This window comes from Phasianus colchicus, chromosome 1 (assembly GCF_987193195.1).
Source record: "Phasianus colchicus chromosome 1, bPhaCol1.hap1.1, whole genome shotgun sequence".
Lineage (NCBI taxonomy): Eukaryota > Metazoa > Chordata > Aves > Galliformes > Phasianidae > Phasianus > Phasianus colchicus.
Window position 1 is genome coordinate 133048120 of NC_143436.1, and position 20280 is coordinate 133068399.

The window sequence follows — 20280 nt, forward strand, 5'->3', positions numbered from 1 at the left end:
TTTAACTTCATGCAACATGAAATCCTAGGAATGTTTTTTTGTTGTTGTTGTTGTTTTTGTCTACATTTTAATTAAAAGAGCTAAACAGACACTAATTCTTTTATAGAATACCGTAATTTATCACCTGGATTAGGAGTGATAAGCAGTATTGAATTGCGTAAATGGTATAAGGATTGAAAATTGCTGGGGCTTAGGGAGTTTTTTATAATGATGCAATTTACCAGCTCAGTTACTACTCTCAGATGTCACAAATTGTGTAGGATGTACTGTCAACTGGTGTGAATCAGGCTAGCTTTTTCAAAACTGCGTCAAGTTGTAGTGTGGGAAAATGTGTTCCTTTATTTAACAGCACAATGCCCTACAGTTCATGTAAAGATAAAAGTTTAGTATTAGACATTACTGTGTGAGAGTGTGGAACTGTCTACATTAATAGAGAACTTGCTGTACTCCAGAAATGACATTTCCAGATATAGAAATGGAAAGTTTGGCAGCTTATCTTGCACACTTCTTGTGTTTGAATCTCAGTTCCCAAATATTGAGCATAAGATCATAGAATGGTTGGGATTAAAAGACACATTTAAAGATCATCTAGTCCATGGACTAGGATATCTTTCACTAGGTCTGAACAGAGGTTGAATGCTACAGAACGCATGCATAAATTTGTCTTCAATTATGTATTTATTTATGTACTCCATGTGAAAAAGTTCAGTATCATGTAAGTTACAGAGCTGAGTTATGTAGCAAGTAACACACAGAATATTCTGGAAGGCTGTTTAACAAATGCACAGCAAAAAGTCAAGACATCATATGTGAATCTGAAAGAAAGCATAAGATGATTTCCAGGTCTCATCAACTGTGCTCCAAAACATTTACAACCAAAGGTCCATGGGACATTTGAAGGGAAGAGAGATCAACTGTCAACAAATAAACTCTCTAAGTTTGTCAGTGGATAGAGGGCTTTTTTTTCCCTTCTGTTTTTGATTTTCTTCATTAGTATCATGAAATCATGGCTACATTTCATGTTAGCAAGATGAATAGTAATTAGCACATCTAAATTGAGGCATGTAATTGCCGTGTCAAAATCAGATCTTAATTCAAAATCTTACCAGTGGTGACTGCTTGAAAGACAGATTCAGATAGCTCCTAGTTTAAAGTATCTCAACTGAAAAGAAATCCTACTAGGCTATTTAAATAAGTATGCTGTGAGGACAGTAGGTTTCTATTTTTAAAGAGGTGTATCTTTTCCTGTTTGAAATATAAAATATATCTAATGTTCTAATGTCTATGTAGACAATTTTTTAGAGAAATAGAAATGTTTGTGTGTGCATATTGTAAACTTTCTGAACTGTGATCACTATGGATAAGCAGTGTAGCACTGACAGCTCATAGTGAGAAAAGATACAATAATACAAACCAACAAAAATAGTGCAGAATGCATTGAGACAGGCCCAGCCCTATCCTGTGTCTACAAAATAGTATCATACACATTACTACATATAACTTGTGTAGTTACATTGTCATGACCTGCACTGAATGCACTCCCCGTGTGCAGATGGGCAGGGAGGCTGCCTCTCCTTAAGTGCTTGCTTCAGTACTGCCCTGCTGTTTCTGCACCCTTGTGTATCCCAAGCTATAAGAAATGTTCTGGGTAAAAAGAATAGAGTAAAACCTAACATGCCCTCTGCCTGCTTGGGTCTAGCCAGAGTATGTACAGTATGCACGGCAAACATTCAAAAATTCTGTACCAGCTTCCAAAAATAACAAAATTGGCCTTAAAATCTTGTTCCTACCTTTCTTATGTGTATATGTGCAAGGCAAAAGGGAAAGTCATAGTTTGCATTCCAACTTCTCAGCTTTTCTCTGAAAGGTAAAAGGCTTTTTTGCAAGAAAAGTAAAGAAACCTATATTTAACCATTCAGTATCAAAAGATTTGCTTGGAAAGTTCCAAAGGGAATGTGGGAAGGAAAAATAATAGCAATAATAGGAATCATAGAATCACAAGGTTGGAAACGACCTGTAAGATCATTTGGTCCAACCGTCTTCTCATTACCACTGCTACCACAAATTAAACCAGATCTCGTAGCTCCTCAGCCAGATGCCTCTTGAACACTGCCAGGGATGGCAACTCCACCACCTCCCTGGGCAGGCCATTCCAATGCCTGACCGTTTTTCCTCATGTCCAACCTAAACCTCCTCTGGTACAACTTGCAGCCATTTCCCTGGGTCCTGTTTGTTGCCTGGGAGAAGAGGCCAAACCCCTCCTCACCACAAGCTCCCTTCAGGAAGTTGTAGAGTGCAATGCCTGCATTTCTGTTTCAAAGCTTGACCTGAGTTTGCAAAGCCAAAATAATTTAAAATCACATTACAATCTTTTTAAGGAAAAAGTATATTAACTTACATGTCAGTGTCTCTCTGACAAGCTCTAGTGGTACAAAGTCCACAAGAATACACTTCAATCAGCACTGAGAGTCAGGAAGGTTCTTTTCAATGATGGCACTGAGGCCACCTTGAAGACTGCAGAGGTTTTCTTTGCGATTCTCAAGTGCTGGGAAGGAATGACAGCTCCACTACTTGCTTTGTAAGAAATCTGAGACACCAGGGAGGGAAAGAAAATACTGCCTTTTGATTACAGGATTGATAGGTCACCTTGCTATTTAGTGCCGGCTAAGTTCCAAGGGAAAACGTAACAGAAGGCTGATGTGAGCTGTCCTCAAATTGTATTTGAGTTCCTGTGTTAAACCAGGAGAGTTGTTTCTACAACAGCACATTGATTTCGTCCATGCTTCTTAAAGACTTGGTGAGGAACAGGTGATTTGGTCAACTTCATCTGGATATGAAAACATAAAAAGCAGTGCAAAGTGTGTGTGAGGATGGGCTGTGGTGAGAAGGTTCAGTGAGTGAAGGTGGTTGGCAGGTCTTGGCACCTCAGGGTTAACTTCAGGTGCTAACACCATTGCTATGGAGCAGGATCAGATGTGGTACAAGCTAAGCAAGAACAACTATCTCATTGTATAGAACAAGCACACAAGTAATCGTGCTGTCTACAATATGCCTATCACAGTCCACTGTTACAGTCAAGAACTGTAAAGAACTGATGAAGGCTATAAAATCATAAGCCAAAGCTATTACTTCCTGAGTAGATTTGTCTTTAACAAGTCCATTTATTAAAAGAATTCGTAAGTGTGGTTTGGAAACTGAATTAGGAACTCAAACTAACATCCATTTATGAGGAAGGAAGGCTAAAGCACGGTTCCATCTTGAAGAGCAAGAGGCAGAATCCCAGTAATAGGTATTTTGTGCACTATGGATTCATTACAAAATTAGTCCCCATGGTATAAGTCCAGCAAAATGTGGATAGTTCTCCAGCTGGTAATCAGTATTTACACCTATTGACATACAGCAGTCCCCAGTTCTTAAAGCTCTGTTGGCAAAAGGTGAAACAGTGAGTTACAGATATTTGCTGAACAAAACCTCTTCTCATATGCAAAGCCCATGGGGAGGTTGGGCTAAGCAGAAGTTTTCTCCTTATGAAATCCACTTTTTTTGTAGAAGTCACAGTTTTAAGCTAGATTGCAGATTTCAGGGGACAGTATTTTAAATGTTCAAAACCAGGTAGCCATAAAGTTTGGCATTACAACACTGTTAATTTAAGCATAAGAGATTGGGGTTTTTCAGGGTTTCTCTTAAACTCTGAGCTCTTGTTAGTTTCCTATTGCTGTTGGATTTTTTGGAATTTGGAAGTGTGGTGATTATGATACTCTGCGAGGGCAGAACACATTTCAGATTGCTTTCATCTGCTCTGAGGCACTAGTATACTACTGTTAAATTACATTTTATTCATGCAGAAGAGGTCTGAAATGATTATTTGGCTTGCCTTTCTTACCTAATAAAACATTTTAACCCTATGCTTTAATAGTCATTATTGTTCAGCAGTTAATTCTCATAAGGCTGTTTTCCACAGTTCTCAATCAATTGAAATTTGAGTCAGTCCGTACAGAGCAGACAATAAGAAGTTGTAATGAAAATGTAGCATTGTTCCATTCTTCTCATGCACTTTGGTGCATGCAGTCATCAGAGTGCATGCCATTTCATCTTTCTTACAGAGCAAGACACTTCTGAAAGCAGTCTCCCTTATTGATGAACTTTCAGAAATTTTTTCCTTTCTTTTTCACTAAACTGACTGATATGCACTATCCCTGGTATATCTTTCTTAGTGCCACTGTATCTGAAGCACTGCCCTTTCCCAGTTTCCCCATATTTCTTTGATAAAAACATATGAACGCTGTGTAAGCATTCTGCACACAACTGCTCCGTAGATGGATTGTGTTTACTGTGATTGCACACGCAGAATTTGTACATGCACAAAAAGTTTAATGCATTTTCAAAGCATAGAACTGGCTGTGTACTTGCTGTAGATTTGGCCTTCTTATCTCCAGTGAACATTTGACCAGTGCATTTGCATATCCCACAGCCTAGCCAGAGCAATTGGTAGTGCTCAGTTGCACTGCTGCATGTCTGGGATTCCTGGGTAGGGATTCTGTTTTCAAAGTCTGCGAGAGGATTGTCCCAGGAGGAAGATCTAAGGGAATATTTCACCGTCAGGTTGAGAAAACTTCTTAAACTCTGAAGATGTTTCCTTGGCTTGTTGTATTACAGAGTATGATTTAACAAGCTTAATGTTTTGACATGCTGTGCTTTGTTCTGCTTTTAAATTTTCTGCAGTGTACATAAAAGTGGAAAAAAGGATGGACTGTTCAAAGAAAATCTTTTGTTACGTGGATGTACTATTAGAAATACAGAAGAAGTTGTAGGAATTGTAATCTATGCAGGTAAAAGTTGCTTTTCTGTCTGAGCACACTTGCCTTTTTATAGTTTCCTTAAAATACACCCAGGAGTCCCTATTACATCATTTGACGCAATTGCTTTTGCAGGGCATGAGACCAAAGCTTTGTTAAATAATAATGGACCTCGTTATAAACGCAGTAAGCTTGAAAGACAGATGAATGCTGATGTCCTTTGGTGTATCCTTATACTTCTCATCATGTGTCTGTTTTCTGCCATTGGTAAGTGCTCTTTAAAAATAGAAACTTAACTATCAGACTCTCTTGAGATTCACGTGCTTAGCTTCAGCAAAAACATGTGTATCTGCAGAAACATAAAATCCATATAACTGCTTTATTACATTTTTTTCCTTGAAATGATTATGTTTTAATACACAGAGTTGTCTAAATGGATTCTTAGTTTCAATCAAGCATAAATCATTAATATCGGAGATCCAAATGCATAGATTCTATCACTTCCAAAAATGACAAGTCCAAAAGAAGCCACTTTATAGGCAGTGACCTCAAAATTACAGGTAGTAGAGTATAACATGCCTTAATCAGCAAACAGATCAATTTATGACCAGAGAGTAAACATAATTAGCACAGGGCTGTGCCCCAGTACTGTCTATTAACTCAAGGCTGCAGCTTTGAAACTGATGAAATACGTAAATGTCTAAATCTTCATAAATCCAACTAGAAGATCCTCTGGACTTTCTGAAGTGTTTAAGGAAATACTGAGCTTAATACTCTTCAGGCTTTTTTTTTCTTTGTTTGTGAGAAGGAAATGAATTTCTTATTATCTGGCATCTAAAATGATTGTTAATATATTGCATATGAATTCCATATCCCTAACGTTTGTGTGTTCTCTTGTGTTTGTGTGTGAGTCATGCATCGGAAACATTAGAATGTTTCCTAACAACCACAGTGTAGTTTAATAACAGTCTTATGCCATTTTAATAAATCTCAGCATGCCTTTTTCCAGGTATTGTCAAATAGTGCTTAAAGATGAGTTTTTTCCAGCTGTGAATCAGTCCTCGTATTTGTTTCCGCTGAGTTCATGACACTTTGGTGTAGCATCTCAGTGTGGGGGAGCCCTGTCCTCGAGGTTCTGTTGAAGTGCTGCAGTACCTTAATTGGAGGGAGGCTTAATTGCAGGGAGTCCCTGCCTTCAGCTGTCCCATCCACCACCACAGGACAAGCGATGCCCCAATCAGTAGTAGCAGGCTGTGTTGCTTTGTGACTCCACTGGGCTGTGGGAGTGTAAATATGAATAGGTGGGCACACAGTAGGTGGCACATCTGATGTCTACTCTGTCACTTCTGCTCCAAGGACAGAAACCACCAGCAGAGGGCCAAAGCAAAGTGCAGGAAGTGATAACCACCATGCACAGCTGGAAGCAAATTTGGTTGAGCAGTTCAAAACCAGAGCTGACTGGTGCTGCACACATGCAAAACTGTGTTCTCTGAAAGTCAAGTGAATCTTATATCTTCTATTGAGACATTATAAGTGGAGGGAATCTGAGTCAAGTTATTTATAAAACAAGTTATGATGTAGGTCATTCTAGGTTTGGGAGTACAATCAAGAATAGAAGTACAGACATCAGTAGGAGGATATTGGAAGTACTGAGACAAAATAATTTGCTTATTTGGCTTAAATATTGCTTGTATTTTTCAGAAGTTCAATGCTGTTTTATTGTATCAGGATGTAAAGGCAAATTTACATCTAGACAGATAACGGCTTTCAAAAAATTAATTTTAAAATAGGCTTTTGTCCTCTTTTATTGTTTTCTGACGTGTAATTAAAATAATATGAATACTTCTTATGGTGGTGAAATTCATCCTTGATTTTAACCTTACAAACATCAGACATCTGTTTTAGGTCTCTCCTCCATCTTTCAGAAGAAACTAGCTGCAAATCCTAGCACTATTCTTAAAAAGACAACCTTCTGTTTTTAACAAGAGTGTATTTTTCCCAAAATAATAATATCCTCATATTTATTTAACTATCATCATGATCAGTAACAAAAGGTTTTAAGCAAAGCTTAATTTTTTTCCTGTTCTTCATTCCTCAGCTTCCCTGCTGTTGTCTGTGCTGCTACTCTTAGCCTGAACTACTGTTTTACACTAGCCAGATTGCTTTATTTGGGTAAAGTTTATCCAGAAGGTGACTCGTAGATGCTGTCCTTAAGACCAGATAAATGCCTTTCCTAAGCTCTAAGTTCTACTGGGAAAAAAAAAAAAAAGTAGGTTTTGTGAATCTCTTTCAAGTCATACTGAATAGTTGAAAACAAGTATCAATTTCCTATGTAACTCTTCTCTGAGGACCAGTTTATATTATATACCTTTATATCTTGGAGTTACTGTAGACTTTTCTCTCTTTCAACTCTTCTGCAGGTCACGGGCTGTGGGTATGGCAATACGGTGAGAAGAAGAAACCAGTTTTTGATGTTCCAGGACCTGATGGCAAATATTTGTCTCCTGTTCTAGCTTCAGTGTATTTATTTCTGACAGCAATCATAGTTTTTCAGGTATTCAAGTTGTGCATAATGCCACTCGTATTTATGATTTTCTATTTATGTGCGGGGTGTGTAGTACCCCTTCTACCACTAAGGCATCTGAGAAGATAATCAAGAAGTAGAAATGTATTTAGACACTTCAAATTTTAAATATAGAGAATGCGACGATAAACAGAAATCTAAATGAAAGAAAGTAAATGGTCTACTCACTGATGAAAAGTGAAAATTTTCTTGAAAACAAACACACTGATCACACAGTAAGGTCTCAGAGCTACATTGGCCTTGGAGAAGAAAAACACGTGAAAACTAACCTTCCCTAAAAGACTCAGGTGTTCTATTTTATTTTAAACAAGTAGGAAGAAATAGGATTCACCTGAAAGAAAACAGGCTTCATGCTTCATATCCACCCACTGTGAAACACATCAAAGATGTGGGGTACCACTTTGAGTATGATATGAACATAAGTTATATACATTTTTAACCACTTCCAGAAAATGTGGTTCTTAACAATTCTGTGTCAATGTGAACAAACATCTGCAGGCTAAAACTGAGATGCAAATTAGATATTTCATGGAGTTTTGACAAACCTTAAGAAACAGCTGGAAATCCTTTCTGGAGAAACTTCTCATATCTCTTTCTTCTGAAATTATTTTTTTTCTTCATTCATTTAATCTGCAGTGCAGATGCCAAGGCTAAAGAAATCATTCCTATGGAAAGCTTTACATATCTCATTCTGTTTTTTTGTTGCTGCTAAGGGAATTTGTAAGCAGCATATTATTTATGCAGAATAAATTCATCCTATTCTTCAAGTGCAAAACACACTTACAGGATTCTGACTGCACTGTCTTTTTGTTTTGCTTTGTTATGTTTTCCTGGCTAGTTTCAAGCATATCTTATTAGCCCAGAAAAGTTCAATTTCTGTCCAAGTTTTGATAATCACTCTTCCAGACATAACAATGAATTCAGCTTTGCAATTCATGACGTTTTCCTAATCTGACACAGCAAATAGACTATTTTCAAATGTGCTGATAGCTTCACAGTAGACATTTAAAGTACATAGCCTCTTTGCGTTCTAGACTACTGTCAAATTAGATTTTTACTAATTCAGTCTGTTTTCTCCTAATTCATTTTATTTTTGTGTGTTATAGGTTATGATTCCAATTTCTTTGTATGTTTCCATTGAAATAGTTAAAATCTGCCAAGTGTACTTTATTCATCAAGATAAAGATTTATATGATGAAGAAACAGACTCTCAGCTGCAGTGCCGAGCTTTAAATATCACAGAAGACTTAGGTCAGGTGCAGTTTATCTTTTCAGACAAGACTGGGACGCTTACTGAAAATAAGATGGTTTTCCGAAGATGCACAGTTTCTGGAATAGAGTATTCCCACGATGATAATGGTGAGCTCATGATCTTGTTTTATATCTAACTGCTGTACTTTGGTGAAATGTGAAGTAGATTAAAAAATTGCTGTAATCTTAAATCAGAAAGAAAAACAAAAGAAATTGCATGTATCCACTCAGTAGACTCCATAATAACTGTTTTCGTGTTATTATAATTTGATGACTTTTTCAGCTAGTAAAGACAGTCTTTTCAGAATGTTCTCTAACATTGACAGCATGTTGTCAAGACTGTTAGGGCTTCAAGCTTTAGCTTCTGGTCTAGTAAAGCACTTCAGCACATGGCTAATTTAAGCAAATTGGATAGTATCACCAATGCACAACTGATTGTGTGTTTGAAGTGTACAATGCAAAGTACCAGCTTTAAGCATGCAGCCAGATAGGTCTCAGATTGAATAGCTAGAATAAGAAAACATCATAACATAACAAAACATAAACAAGTCTACTGGCTTTCATATTCACAGGAAACATAATCTGATCTGATAGCATATTTTATGTTACTTTTATCAGGTTCTTTTCAGTGTTCCTGTGTATGTGACAGGTGTCTGCATTAAGGTGTCTCCATTGCAGTTGACAGACTGTGCCCAAGTGTCAGCATTATACACTGAAAATTCACTTTTGGTCACAAAGGAAAATGGGGATTGTCATCTCTGTGTCATCTCATCACCCTATCAAAATAATGAAGTGATTTCCTGTTTTTTGAGTTGTTTACAGTTAGTGTCAAGCTTTTTTTTCTCTGACGTTTTATTGTTACTGTTTTTTTACATAACAGATTTTAATTCTTCAAATCATATTCCATCTATGTATCAGAAAATATCAATAGCTATAGTATTGCATTCTTAATTGCAAAAATTAGATTTCCTAGCAGAACATTACAAATCACTGCTTTAAAATTTTTTCTTGAAAGCCATTACAGAAGTTCAGCTTGCAAAAGAAGATATGGAATAAGAGAAATAATCAAAATAGACTGGAAAAAATCTAAAAACTTTTTAAGATTCCAAGATGATAAATAATATTTTGAAGCTTTGGATTATGCAACAATTGTTCTTTTTTGCTCTTAGTTTAAAGTAGTACACTACTTCATTGTGCACTCTTCTTCAGAAAAAACAGGGTGTTTGGGTAGTCTTATTATCCCAGTGTTAGAGAAATAAGAATTAAAATAGAGAAGACTTCCTGCCTCTGTACTGTAGGTAAGAAAGAAAGGAGAGTTAGTATTAAGAGTATGTGTCTGGACTCCTAGTTGTGATCTCAGTACTCCATGTTCATTCTTTTTTTCCTTTGCCATTGATTGTTTGCTTGTTTGTTCTAATTTCAGAATGCAGGAATGATGATGGTACTGCCAACTAAAACAGTGCTGAAAGTGTATTTTTATGTGTTGAATAGCATCAGTGGAGGCTGAGCTCAGGCTCTTGAATTTGAGGCTCAACTTTCAGATCTTCTTTTTCTCAAATGTAATGCATTTAACAGAAATCTAAGTTTATGTATGCTTTCATTTTATTATTTGAGGTTACAGTAAAAGTGTTTGCAAAAGCAGTTCACTACAAACAAAAGAATAAATTAAGCACCTAAATAAACTAAAGTAATTCTTTTTTTCTGTCATTCCTTTCACTTACTCCTGTGTTTAGGCTACTTCTAAATTCAGTTGGTATAAAATCGCAGACATGAAGGAATTTTAAAAATGATATTTTATTTACACAAGGCATTCTAAACTTTATTTCTTCTCCTCTACAGAAAATAGAACTTTCTCAGTCATTTTATGCATAAATAGTGATCATTTTTACTGCTTTTGTTCCTTATAATCAAGAAATTAAAAATTATTCTTCATTCAGGCTTCATTTAAGCTGCTTGCCAGTCAGATTTTCTAACTGTATCTTAACTTCTCTGTTGTTGAAATCTTTTTGTTTAGATAGATAAGATGCTTACCACAGCTCATTCTTTTATAAGAGGTGCATCAATAACATTTCATTGCTCTGTGCTTAATTGCAAATTATTTGTTAGCTGATTTTCAGTGTTTATACTTGTGTATCTGAATTCCCCTCTGAGGTTTTGGGATATATAACTGTTGGATGCCTTCCAGCTTCCCTCCTGAGACTTTACTGAAGACTACATGAGTTAGGAAATTCTAAACACTTTGATTTGGTAGGTGATATGGCACTGCCATATATGCAAGAAAACCTAATAAAATGCATCTACCTTTTCTCGTCCACTTCAGTGATAATCTGGGTCTTTCTTTGCTTATCTGAATGTTATTCAGGCATTGTGATTTGTTACTTGGAATCAAACTCTTCTTTCAGTCTTTCAGATGAAGGATTGTATTTAAAATTTTCCTACATAGGTCAAGATACAAAAGCTGAAGATAACAAGTCATTTTCTACTATAAAAGAGATTATGGAAATACACTTGTTCAGAGCTCTTTGGCTTAAGTTTGTTATTCTGCTGTGGCTGGGTAGCAGTGCCTGTTATTACAGTTGCTTGATCCTTCCCATGATAAGATCCTTTTTTCAGCTACGGATAGTTTTACAAACCTTTTAACTATTTGGTTAAAGTTTCCCATGCCAGATGTCTGCCTCAGGCATGAAGTCTGGGGGAGTAATTTCAGTCAGAACAGTTCCATTCAGGAACAAAACTAAAATGTAGTGCATTTTTTCCCATGCTAAGAAGTTCTGACAAATTTTACTCCAAAGTTATCTAGAGCCCCTATATTCTGAAGTTCAGCTATGCATACACAGTAAGGGGGAACTCATACCTAGAGTGGCAGATTCATGTCTAAAATTTCCACACTTTGGAACTTCAGTTTTCTGCTGAAATATTTTTTCTGCGTAATCTAGGACTGCTATATATCTGTTAATTACTCAATGAGCAGATTGTGCATAGTCTTCACAAATTTTATGCATGCTGCACTGTAAGCTTTTCTCCTAAAATTTGTTCAGTTATGATCAGTTATGCCATTCTTTTCTGTCCTGCAGGCATTGTTATCCTGCAGTTGTCATCATCATATCTGAGTTCTTGCCACTAATGTGTCAAGCAATATGTGACACTCATGATGTGTAGCTTCTTCTTTCCTCTTTTTCCTATCCCTATATGCACAGCATGCAATTTGTTTGGGTGTGGGGACTCCTTTAAAAGTGTACACTGTGCTGTGTTAAAATTGACATTTGGGGAGGCATGTCTTTTCTTCTTTTTTTGAGTGGTGGCAGTGTTCTTATTTTCTCTGAAATTTTCTTCCGCGGTATCATATTAATTTACCATGTAAAAGGTGAGCTTGATGATTATGGAGACGTGTTCTGCTTTGTAACAAAAGCAGGCATATTAACTATGGTTTTCATCACAGAATCCCATGTGGACCTCCTGCAGGGCTGAAGCAATTAAATGTTTCTAAAAGAAAACACAAAATCCTGAAAAAGACAATACATTTTCTAGGCAGTGTAGAGAGCAAGCAGCAGTTTTGTAATTTGCTGGAGAAGACATTTTCTTGCAGAATTCTGTATTGGCTCTAAGTTTCTTACAGGGCTAGTGGCACTGCGCCTAGGAATATTGCATTGTTTTAGTCTAGACAAGAGGTGACAAAAATATGAATAATAGAGACCAATAAATTCCACCAGCATGGGACAGAATCTCCTAGCCAACTGGAGGTAGTACAGACTATTACTCATGGTACTTCTATGTGAGAGCTTAGCACCAAACGGGATCCAAATACAGTTGTGAAAGCTGTGAGGGAAGGTGTGAGTGTGCTTAGCAACTGTTCCATGATGCAAGCTCTATCAAATACACATCACTGTTGAGTGCACCTGTAATAGTCTGGTATAGATTATGAAAAGATTAGGATTAAACTGATCAGTGGGCCTTCTGGACACAGTGTTGACAGAGGTGGGATTTTTGTTACCTACTTGAGATATTTATGTAGAAAATAGTCACCTAGTAATTTCACAGTTAATAGTTCATCAAATTTGTTTTACACACCTATATTTATTGTCTGTTAGATGACTGTTTCTCTGTGGTTTAGAATTCCAGATACAGAAGAAGAGAATTCCCATCACATATCTAGATTACATGTTCTCTTAAATCAATTTAGTTCTTGAATTAGAGTGAGTTAATTAAGAGCAGGATATATCATGGACTATTCCAAGTGGAAAAATGAGTGTCTCATTCATAAATGTCCTCAGCATTTATAGAATACCCATTGGCACTATGCTCTGGTTAAATCCCAGGAATTGATGGAGTTACTTCTATCTTAAAGAGAACACCTTGCTGTATGTTGCTTTCACAGTCAGTGATGCTGCAAAGGTGTACCAGATCACACCAAAAAAAAAAAAAAAAAAAAAGTTCTTCTAATCAGTATTTCCTCATAGCCCAAAAGAACGTGGACACAAAAAAACCCAAGAACTTATTGTCCTATATGTAAAACTACATTGCCATACCACTGCTTTTCCTTTCAGGCTAGTAGCCAGCTTCTAACAGTTCTAGAAATTGGACATGCCCCAAGTCTATCTGCTGATTCCAGAGAGAGTAGGTGCCCAAAAGCTGACTGTGCTTGTGAAAGTCGTTATATGATTTAGCTACAACCAGATGCTCTTGGCCTGACATTTGTCCTAGATATTTTCCAAATGCTAAATGAATTGTCTGTTGTCTATGGGGTGTGATCTCTGTTTTTCTAGTTTTAGCCACCCATTGTATGGAACTTCTGACAACACACAAGTTGAACCTCCGTGAATGCAACCACACAGATCTGAAAAAACTAAATATTTTCATTCTTTGCATTTTTTCTCTTTCCTTCCAATGACTGAAAAAAACTCTAGAGAACCAAATAAAAGGATAATTTTATGGTAGTGAAGGCAAACGCTGAAAACCCCAGTGATTTTTCCTTGGCTAGCCAAGTTTCTTAGTCACTGCATTCAAGAAAGAAAGAGTTCTCTTCCTCACTCTATGTTTTCATGCTAAAGATTGGCCAGCAACTACTTTTCACTGGAAAGTGCATTATGTGGAAAAATCTTTTTCTTAGTTTGAGGGGCTGTATCATGGTGAAACTTTGTTGTTCATTTTGTACATAACCAAAAGACATAACCACATCAGAAAATTGAATTTACTAAAAAAAAAAGCATAAAAATGGGTAAAACCTTTTCCCTAAATGTGTCTGGTTCTTCCAGAGGAATGGCTTATCTGCCTTTCTTTTCCATCTGACAACCTTCAGAAATCAGGAGGGTCCTTTTAGCTCTTCTCCAGAAAGATTGAAGCAATCAAAGAACAGGCGCTCTGTATAGCTTGTTTGTAGTTTCTCTTTACATTTATTATTGCTTTCTGAAAAAAAAAATTATTGAAGAATGTGGACAGAAACAGGAAATGTAGAACTGAATACACTGGGAGTGTTGTATTTTGAACTCCTAAACAATAACTAATGATGGAGAGATTAGAGACAGGTAATAATTTCCTCTGAGCATGTATGCGTGAGTATAGGTATGCCTGCACTCAAAATTGCTCTGGAAAATCTCTAGGTGGATAGAAAGAATCTCCATTTCTAAGTGGAGTGAGGAGTTCAGGATGAAAGACTTCAATGTATTCTTTTCATACCCATGCGGTTGCCAAGAGTAGAGAGGATGGAAAATCTTCATGTTTTCTAGTCTCAGGACTTGTTTTTATGGGGAAGCTTTTGGAAAGTAAGTTACATTAGCACAGTCATACAAATTTTTTGCATGCTAGCTGCTTGTCTCAGGGTTTTTTTAGACACTAGAGAGAACTTCAAAGCAAAATAAGCTTGCACTCATAAAATCATTAGGAAATAACATAGTGTGAAGGCATCTAGTCTTACTTCATGATAACTCAGTAGCATTCTTATCCAAATGATTGGGGATACATGGTGCTATTCCATAGGAAAATCAGGACCCGCACACTGACAGCTGAATTAGTCTGGTTTAAGGGGTCTGCAGTTTTATTCTGTCCAGAACAAATTATTTTATAGTTTCCTGGTCACATTTCTCTACTTAACTAAACATCTATCTGCATAGCAGTGATGCTTCCGTCAGCCTCTAAGATGGATGCCTCATAGCAGAACATAGCATGGAAGGTAACTTATGAGACAACTGAAGAAGATAATTAAAAAAAAAAAAGAGAGATTTTAACACAGAAAAAATAAAAGATTATCTTAAAATACATACCAGAAGCTATAGGAGTTTTAGTGACAGTTTACTGCTGTCTTCTGAAAGATGGAAGAGTCCATGGAATAAGTATTAATTATCCTTTCTTCTTTGTGCTGTAAATATCAAGTGAACGAGGGGACACTTAAGTTAGACTTCCATGCATTGCATTGCGTGTTTTGCAAAGTGTTTGTGTCTCTGCCTTTAGTAGGAAACTCTCTATCAGAGGAAAGATCAAGGCCATGAATTTTCATTGCTGAAGCTGAAAAGCATCTCACAACAATGTCTTTCAGGTTATAATATTCATAGGGAAAGGTTCTGAATTTGAGAGGGCTGAGTGGGTGGCGAGAACAGAATGTTCCCCAAGAAGCACGCTTCGCACAGTTAAAGCATTATGAACCTTAGCCATAACATAACAATCACACTGTGTTTCATTATTTCTTCAACTTCTTAGTTTTTGTTGTATAATATGTTAAGACTGCACTCCAGAAAATGTTGAAAGGTTCTGTGGCCTTTTTTTTATACAAGCTTACCTTGGTATAGAATGGAAATAATACCCTTTATATTAAGCGAGCTACATTTGACTTGGTTAAATGAGATTCTGGTCTTGTATCTTTCTCTTTTTCTCTTTTTTTTTTTTCCTCACTGCAGCAACAATTAAATGAATGTGCTACAATGAAAATCTGCATAGAGAACAAAGCATAGCTTAAAGATACACAGACAGATTAGAGTGTGTACCAATTCACTATTGGTATAATGCTAATAAAAAAGGCACACACTGCATTAGGAACCAGTTTCTCCTGTGTTGACTAAACGAAATATTTTTGGATGTAATGTAAGAGCAGTGAAGAATACAGATATATGGTATGCAGACATAAATGTGTATTATGCATGAAATGCATTCTCTGCTTAACCCTATTATTTTTGTTTGTAACACGCAGCCATAGTTGGTTCATCTTCAGAGTCATGTATTTCAACACATGTTTCTGGAGCAGAAGCTTAAATTAGATATGATTACTAAAGAAGACGTGTGGCCTTTTTTCTGACAATTCTGCATGGAAAAGAATTTGACCAACTGGGTAGCACCTTTTGCAAAGCTGGAAAGAATAATTGTACCCAGTTCTTTCCCTGCTAAGGAGTATTCCCTCTTTTGGCAAGGAGTGCTGCATTCTCTCAGTCTGCCATTCAGATGCCCACATCTGGAGTGGGAAGGGTTATCCCTGTAGCAAATCCAAGCTTTAACTGTGCTTTACCTGTCCACATGACACCAACTCTCCTTGAGACTGGGTTTGCTGAGGAGGCACTGGAATGTGCTTATGATTGATTTAGATCTCAAGTATTGCTAATTGCTTAAGTCCTCAGTGGTATGTCATCCTGAGCAGTGCTTTTTGAACCTAGGACTTGCAGAATGGAGCCTATTATCATGCAACACAAAGGCCAAGGAGACCAGTGACAACCCTAGTTTTTTGAGCTATCTTCTAGATTCTGCTATCTGCGTCACAGTACACAGGAGGCACTGAAAGGAGAAGCTAGTGGTGCTGTGCTCTTCTATTTGCAGCTGTGTGCCTCTCTGAACAACTGTGTAGTTTGCTGGGAACCTCTTCCAGCTCCTGCATTTCAGACTAAATGGATGTTCCAAATAGATGTGAAAAAGCCTCCAATATATGATTCTGCACAGGTAGACCTATTACCATAAAGTGTGTGCGATCCGATTTCAGCTCCTCCTGCTGCTTTCTGACAGTTAAAACATGTTTGAAAGTTACAGCAGATGGTGAGGATGGTTTTTTCTTTGATCATAAAGCAAGCCCCATTAAAACGATCATGTATTGAACTTACTGTATATGATACAAGATTTTTCTTGGGAATATGTTTTGAAAGAAAAATCTTCATGGGCAATTTTTCCTGCAGAATGCCTGAATAGTTGACATACATGCTAATGATCTATCATTTGACATTAGGAAGATTTAATTTGTTATAACATGGAACTGAAAGAGGGCAGAGCCAAAAGTATATAACATGCATTGTACCTCTGCACAGTGTGGATTATTTTGAGAATATAATGAAAAGCTTATTCATGAATGCCTAATGAGGGAATAGATACCTGTTAAAGTGACACGCGCCTGTTTAATGAATGACACAGGCTATTAAGTGCCCATGATCTTTAGGAATGGAAAAATACATTATGTATCAGTTAGAACTGAATGGAATCTGTTGTTAGATGGGCTGGATTCAGGTCTGTTTTGCACTTCTCATTCTTTTAAATTTTTAACTTCTGCATATCAGACTGCCCAGATTCATTTCTAACTGTAATTGTTCTACTTGGAGTCTTCATTAGCCAAGTTCTCCACTATAATATATAATTTGAAAAAACAGGTTCATTCTGTTCACACAGTCTGATATTGATAGGACAAAGGGAAACAGTTTTAAACTAAAGAGGGGAGATTTGTATTGGATACAAGAGCTAAGTGGTGAGGCACTGACACAGGTTGCCTGGAGAAGCTATGGATGCCCCATCCTTGGAGGTGTTCAAGGCCAGCATGGATGTGGCCCTGGGCAGCCTGATCTAGTGCCTGATTTAGTGGTTGGCAACCACTAAATTCCAATGCAGCAGCGGCATTGGAACTATGTTATTTTTGAGTTTCTTTGCAACCTAAGCCGTTCTCTGATTCTATGTAGAAGAGGAGTGGTGCACTGCACAATAAGCATTGTACCACAGGCAGCATTGCTCTGCCTGTCAGACTGGTCCCAGAAGAGGAGACAGACCCCAGGCTGGGGTTTGGTTGATTTCATCAAGCTGAACTATGGAATAGCCATCAGGAGTGCAGTGTGTTAACACAGAGTCTCTCAGTCAGCTGCCTCTCAGTCTCATGATGAGGAAGGCAGTGCATTACATTATATTCCTAATTATGTTGTCTGCACCCTCCATTAGAAGGTACCATGTAGTTAAGACTAGATGTAATCCCCTGTTATTCCCTGTAATGGAATCATTCAGTCTTGCTCCGAAGGCATAAGAGTAAAACCAGAACACTTCAGTGAAGTCAGCACGTCCCTTTTCCCTCTTTCTCAGCAACATTTAACCCAGGAGCTCTCTTTGAAAGGATTGATAACTGCAGAACAAGGAGAAATGGTTTTAAGTTGAGGGAGGGGAGATTTAGGTTGGATGTCAGGGGGAAGTTCTTTACTATGAGAGTGGTGAGGTACTGGAACAGGCTGCCCAGAGAGGTTGTGGATGCCCCATCCCTGGAGGTGTTCTAGGCCAGATTGGATGGGGCTCTGGGCAGCCTGGTGTAGCATTAAATGAGGAGGTTGGTGGCCCTGCATGTGGCAGGGGGGTTGGAGATTCATGATCCTTGAGGTCGCTTCCAACCCTGGCCATTCTGTGATTCTGTGATTCTGTGATATGCAACCTTTCTCCCTTTGTATTTTTATTGATAGCCAAACGCTTAGCGATGTACCAAGAACCTGATTCTGAGGAAGAGGAAGCAGCTCCAAAAGGAGGAACTTTATCACAGCGTGACAGTATCTGCAGCCACCAGAGCATCAAAGTAATTCACAGAAGCCAGAGCACCAAAACCCACCGCCGCACAGGAAGCAGAGCTGAAGCAAAAAGAGCAAGCATACTGTCGAAGCATACTGCGTTCAGTAGCCCAATGGTAAGTCGTGAGAATTAAGTGCACACTGTCCTATATCTTTTAACAGAGTGATGTCCTGAAGAGATAAAGAAATCTGTACTACATTGCGTACCACTCAGATTTCATCTTGGCATTTTTTCTTCTGCAAATGTGTTTCAGAAAAAGAAGAAAACTTTACATTTCAAAACGTTGATGAATGTATGCCCCTACAACTTTGCTTTGATTAATTTATTTTATGATATTATTGGAAGTTTTACGTGAGTTAAGTCGTATTAAGAGAGCAGAGAAACCAAGTCTTGTCTACAAAGGGATTTTTTGTTGTCTTTTTGACATAAGCGCACCCTCAAAATAAACTACAAATACAAGCAAAGAAAGAAGCTGCTTGCACTGGTTGAACTTCTGAGTTTAGTCAGGAGTAAGTTCTTTCAGTACAACTTGAAGCTACACTTCATAAACATACAGTTCAGTGGTTGCTCAGACTCATCAGCTCCTGAACATCAGCAGATAAAATAAAATTCTACTGAAGAAAGAACCTGACTTCAGTTTATCTTTAAGTACTTTATATCTTAGCATCTTGGTATCTTAAGAAATACCAGAATTTGCTCTGACAAGAAATAGATCAAAGAAGTAGAAAGTGCTGATGAAATAGAGTTGAGAGTGCTGCTTTAGCATAAAAGGCAAGTGAATTGCTCTCAAATGTGTGAATAGTTGTTCTCTAACAAACCATGCAGAATGTTCTCACTGGACTGGGGGGTGTGAGGAATAGTAGTATGTAACTCTTCCCCTGTTCACTACTCCCAAAGTAGATAAATGTTGCCAGTATAACGGTAGTGAAAAAGCTGACAGCACAATTACTCACATTTCCATTTCTATTAGCATCCTCATTGATAAGAGTACATTTTCTACGATGCATGAGTTACAGTCCTCTTCATCTCAGCCCTGTGGTATGAGGCCTTCATAAAACTCTTGGTATTGACATTGCTTTGGGCACTTTGATTGCTTGATGCTACTTTGCAGAATCACTGATATTAGTCACTGCTTTTTATTGTTAGGAGAAGGACATCACACCAGATCCTAGCTTGTTAGAAAAGGTGAATGAATGTGCAAAGCATCTGGAGATCATGAGGGGCCACGAACAGCCATTATCACATCTGAGTCCAGAACTGTGTGATATTTTTGACTTCTTCATTGCTTTGACTATCTGTAATACTGTTGTGGTTACTGCTCCAAATCAGCCCCGACAGAAGGTAGGTTAAAGGAACAGCAAAATAGAGTTTAAGGTTTTGTTTGTATTTATACTAATTTATCTCATAAGTTGGGGAACTGAGAATGGCCTGTTCTAGTGAGAAATAACTGGAAACTAAATGTGAGACAACTCTTAGAACTGCATTGTGAATGGACAGATTCAGTCAAGCATTAGTTAAATGGAACATGTCATTTACCTTCAGGGTAAGACATGCTTTTGTCTGCAATTTTAAGATACTAATGAAAAATTCCTGAGTTCTTGTAATATAATTTAATTGATAAATGTGTGTATATATATGTGTATGTACATACATCTGCATGTAAGTATGTATGTAAGTATGCAAGTCTGTGTGGAAACTGATTTATATTTTGCAAGACTTATCAAAAAAGAGCATAAGCTGTGTGTAAATTTTGTAAATGTGAATTAAAGTAAGAATAGGGTCAGATGTTTTTTAGAAAAGAAAATATACTTGAGAAACATTGCACAAGTCTTTCACATTGTCTAAAAGATGTGTCAAGCTCACAGAAATAATGAT

The 20280-nt window shown here is 37.4% G+C and overlaps 1 protein-coding gene across 1 annotated transcript in view; it reads left to right on the forward strand.

The window, feature by feature from the left end:
* Positions 1–20280, forward strand: part of ATP10A (ATPase phospholipid transporting 10A (putative)) — a 109662-nt gene that overhangs the window by 63438 nt on the left and 25944 nt on the right. The window contains exons 4-9 of the mRNA XM_031605269.2: positions 4723–4829; positions 4932–5063; positions 7217–7350; positions 8487–8739; positions 18303–18520; positions 19552–19746. Coding sequence (XP_031461129.1) covers positions 4723–4829; positions 4932–5063; positions 7217–7350; positions 8487–8739; positions 18303–18520; positions 19552–19746 — 1039 coding nt within the window. The remainder of the gene's footprint in view (positions 1–4722; positions 4830–4931; positions 5064–7216; positions 7351–8486; positions 8740–18302; positions 18521–19551; positions 19747–20280) is intronic.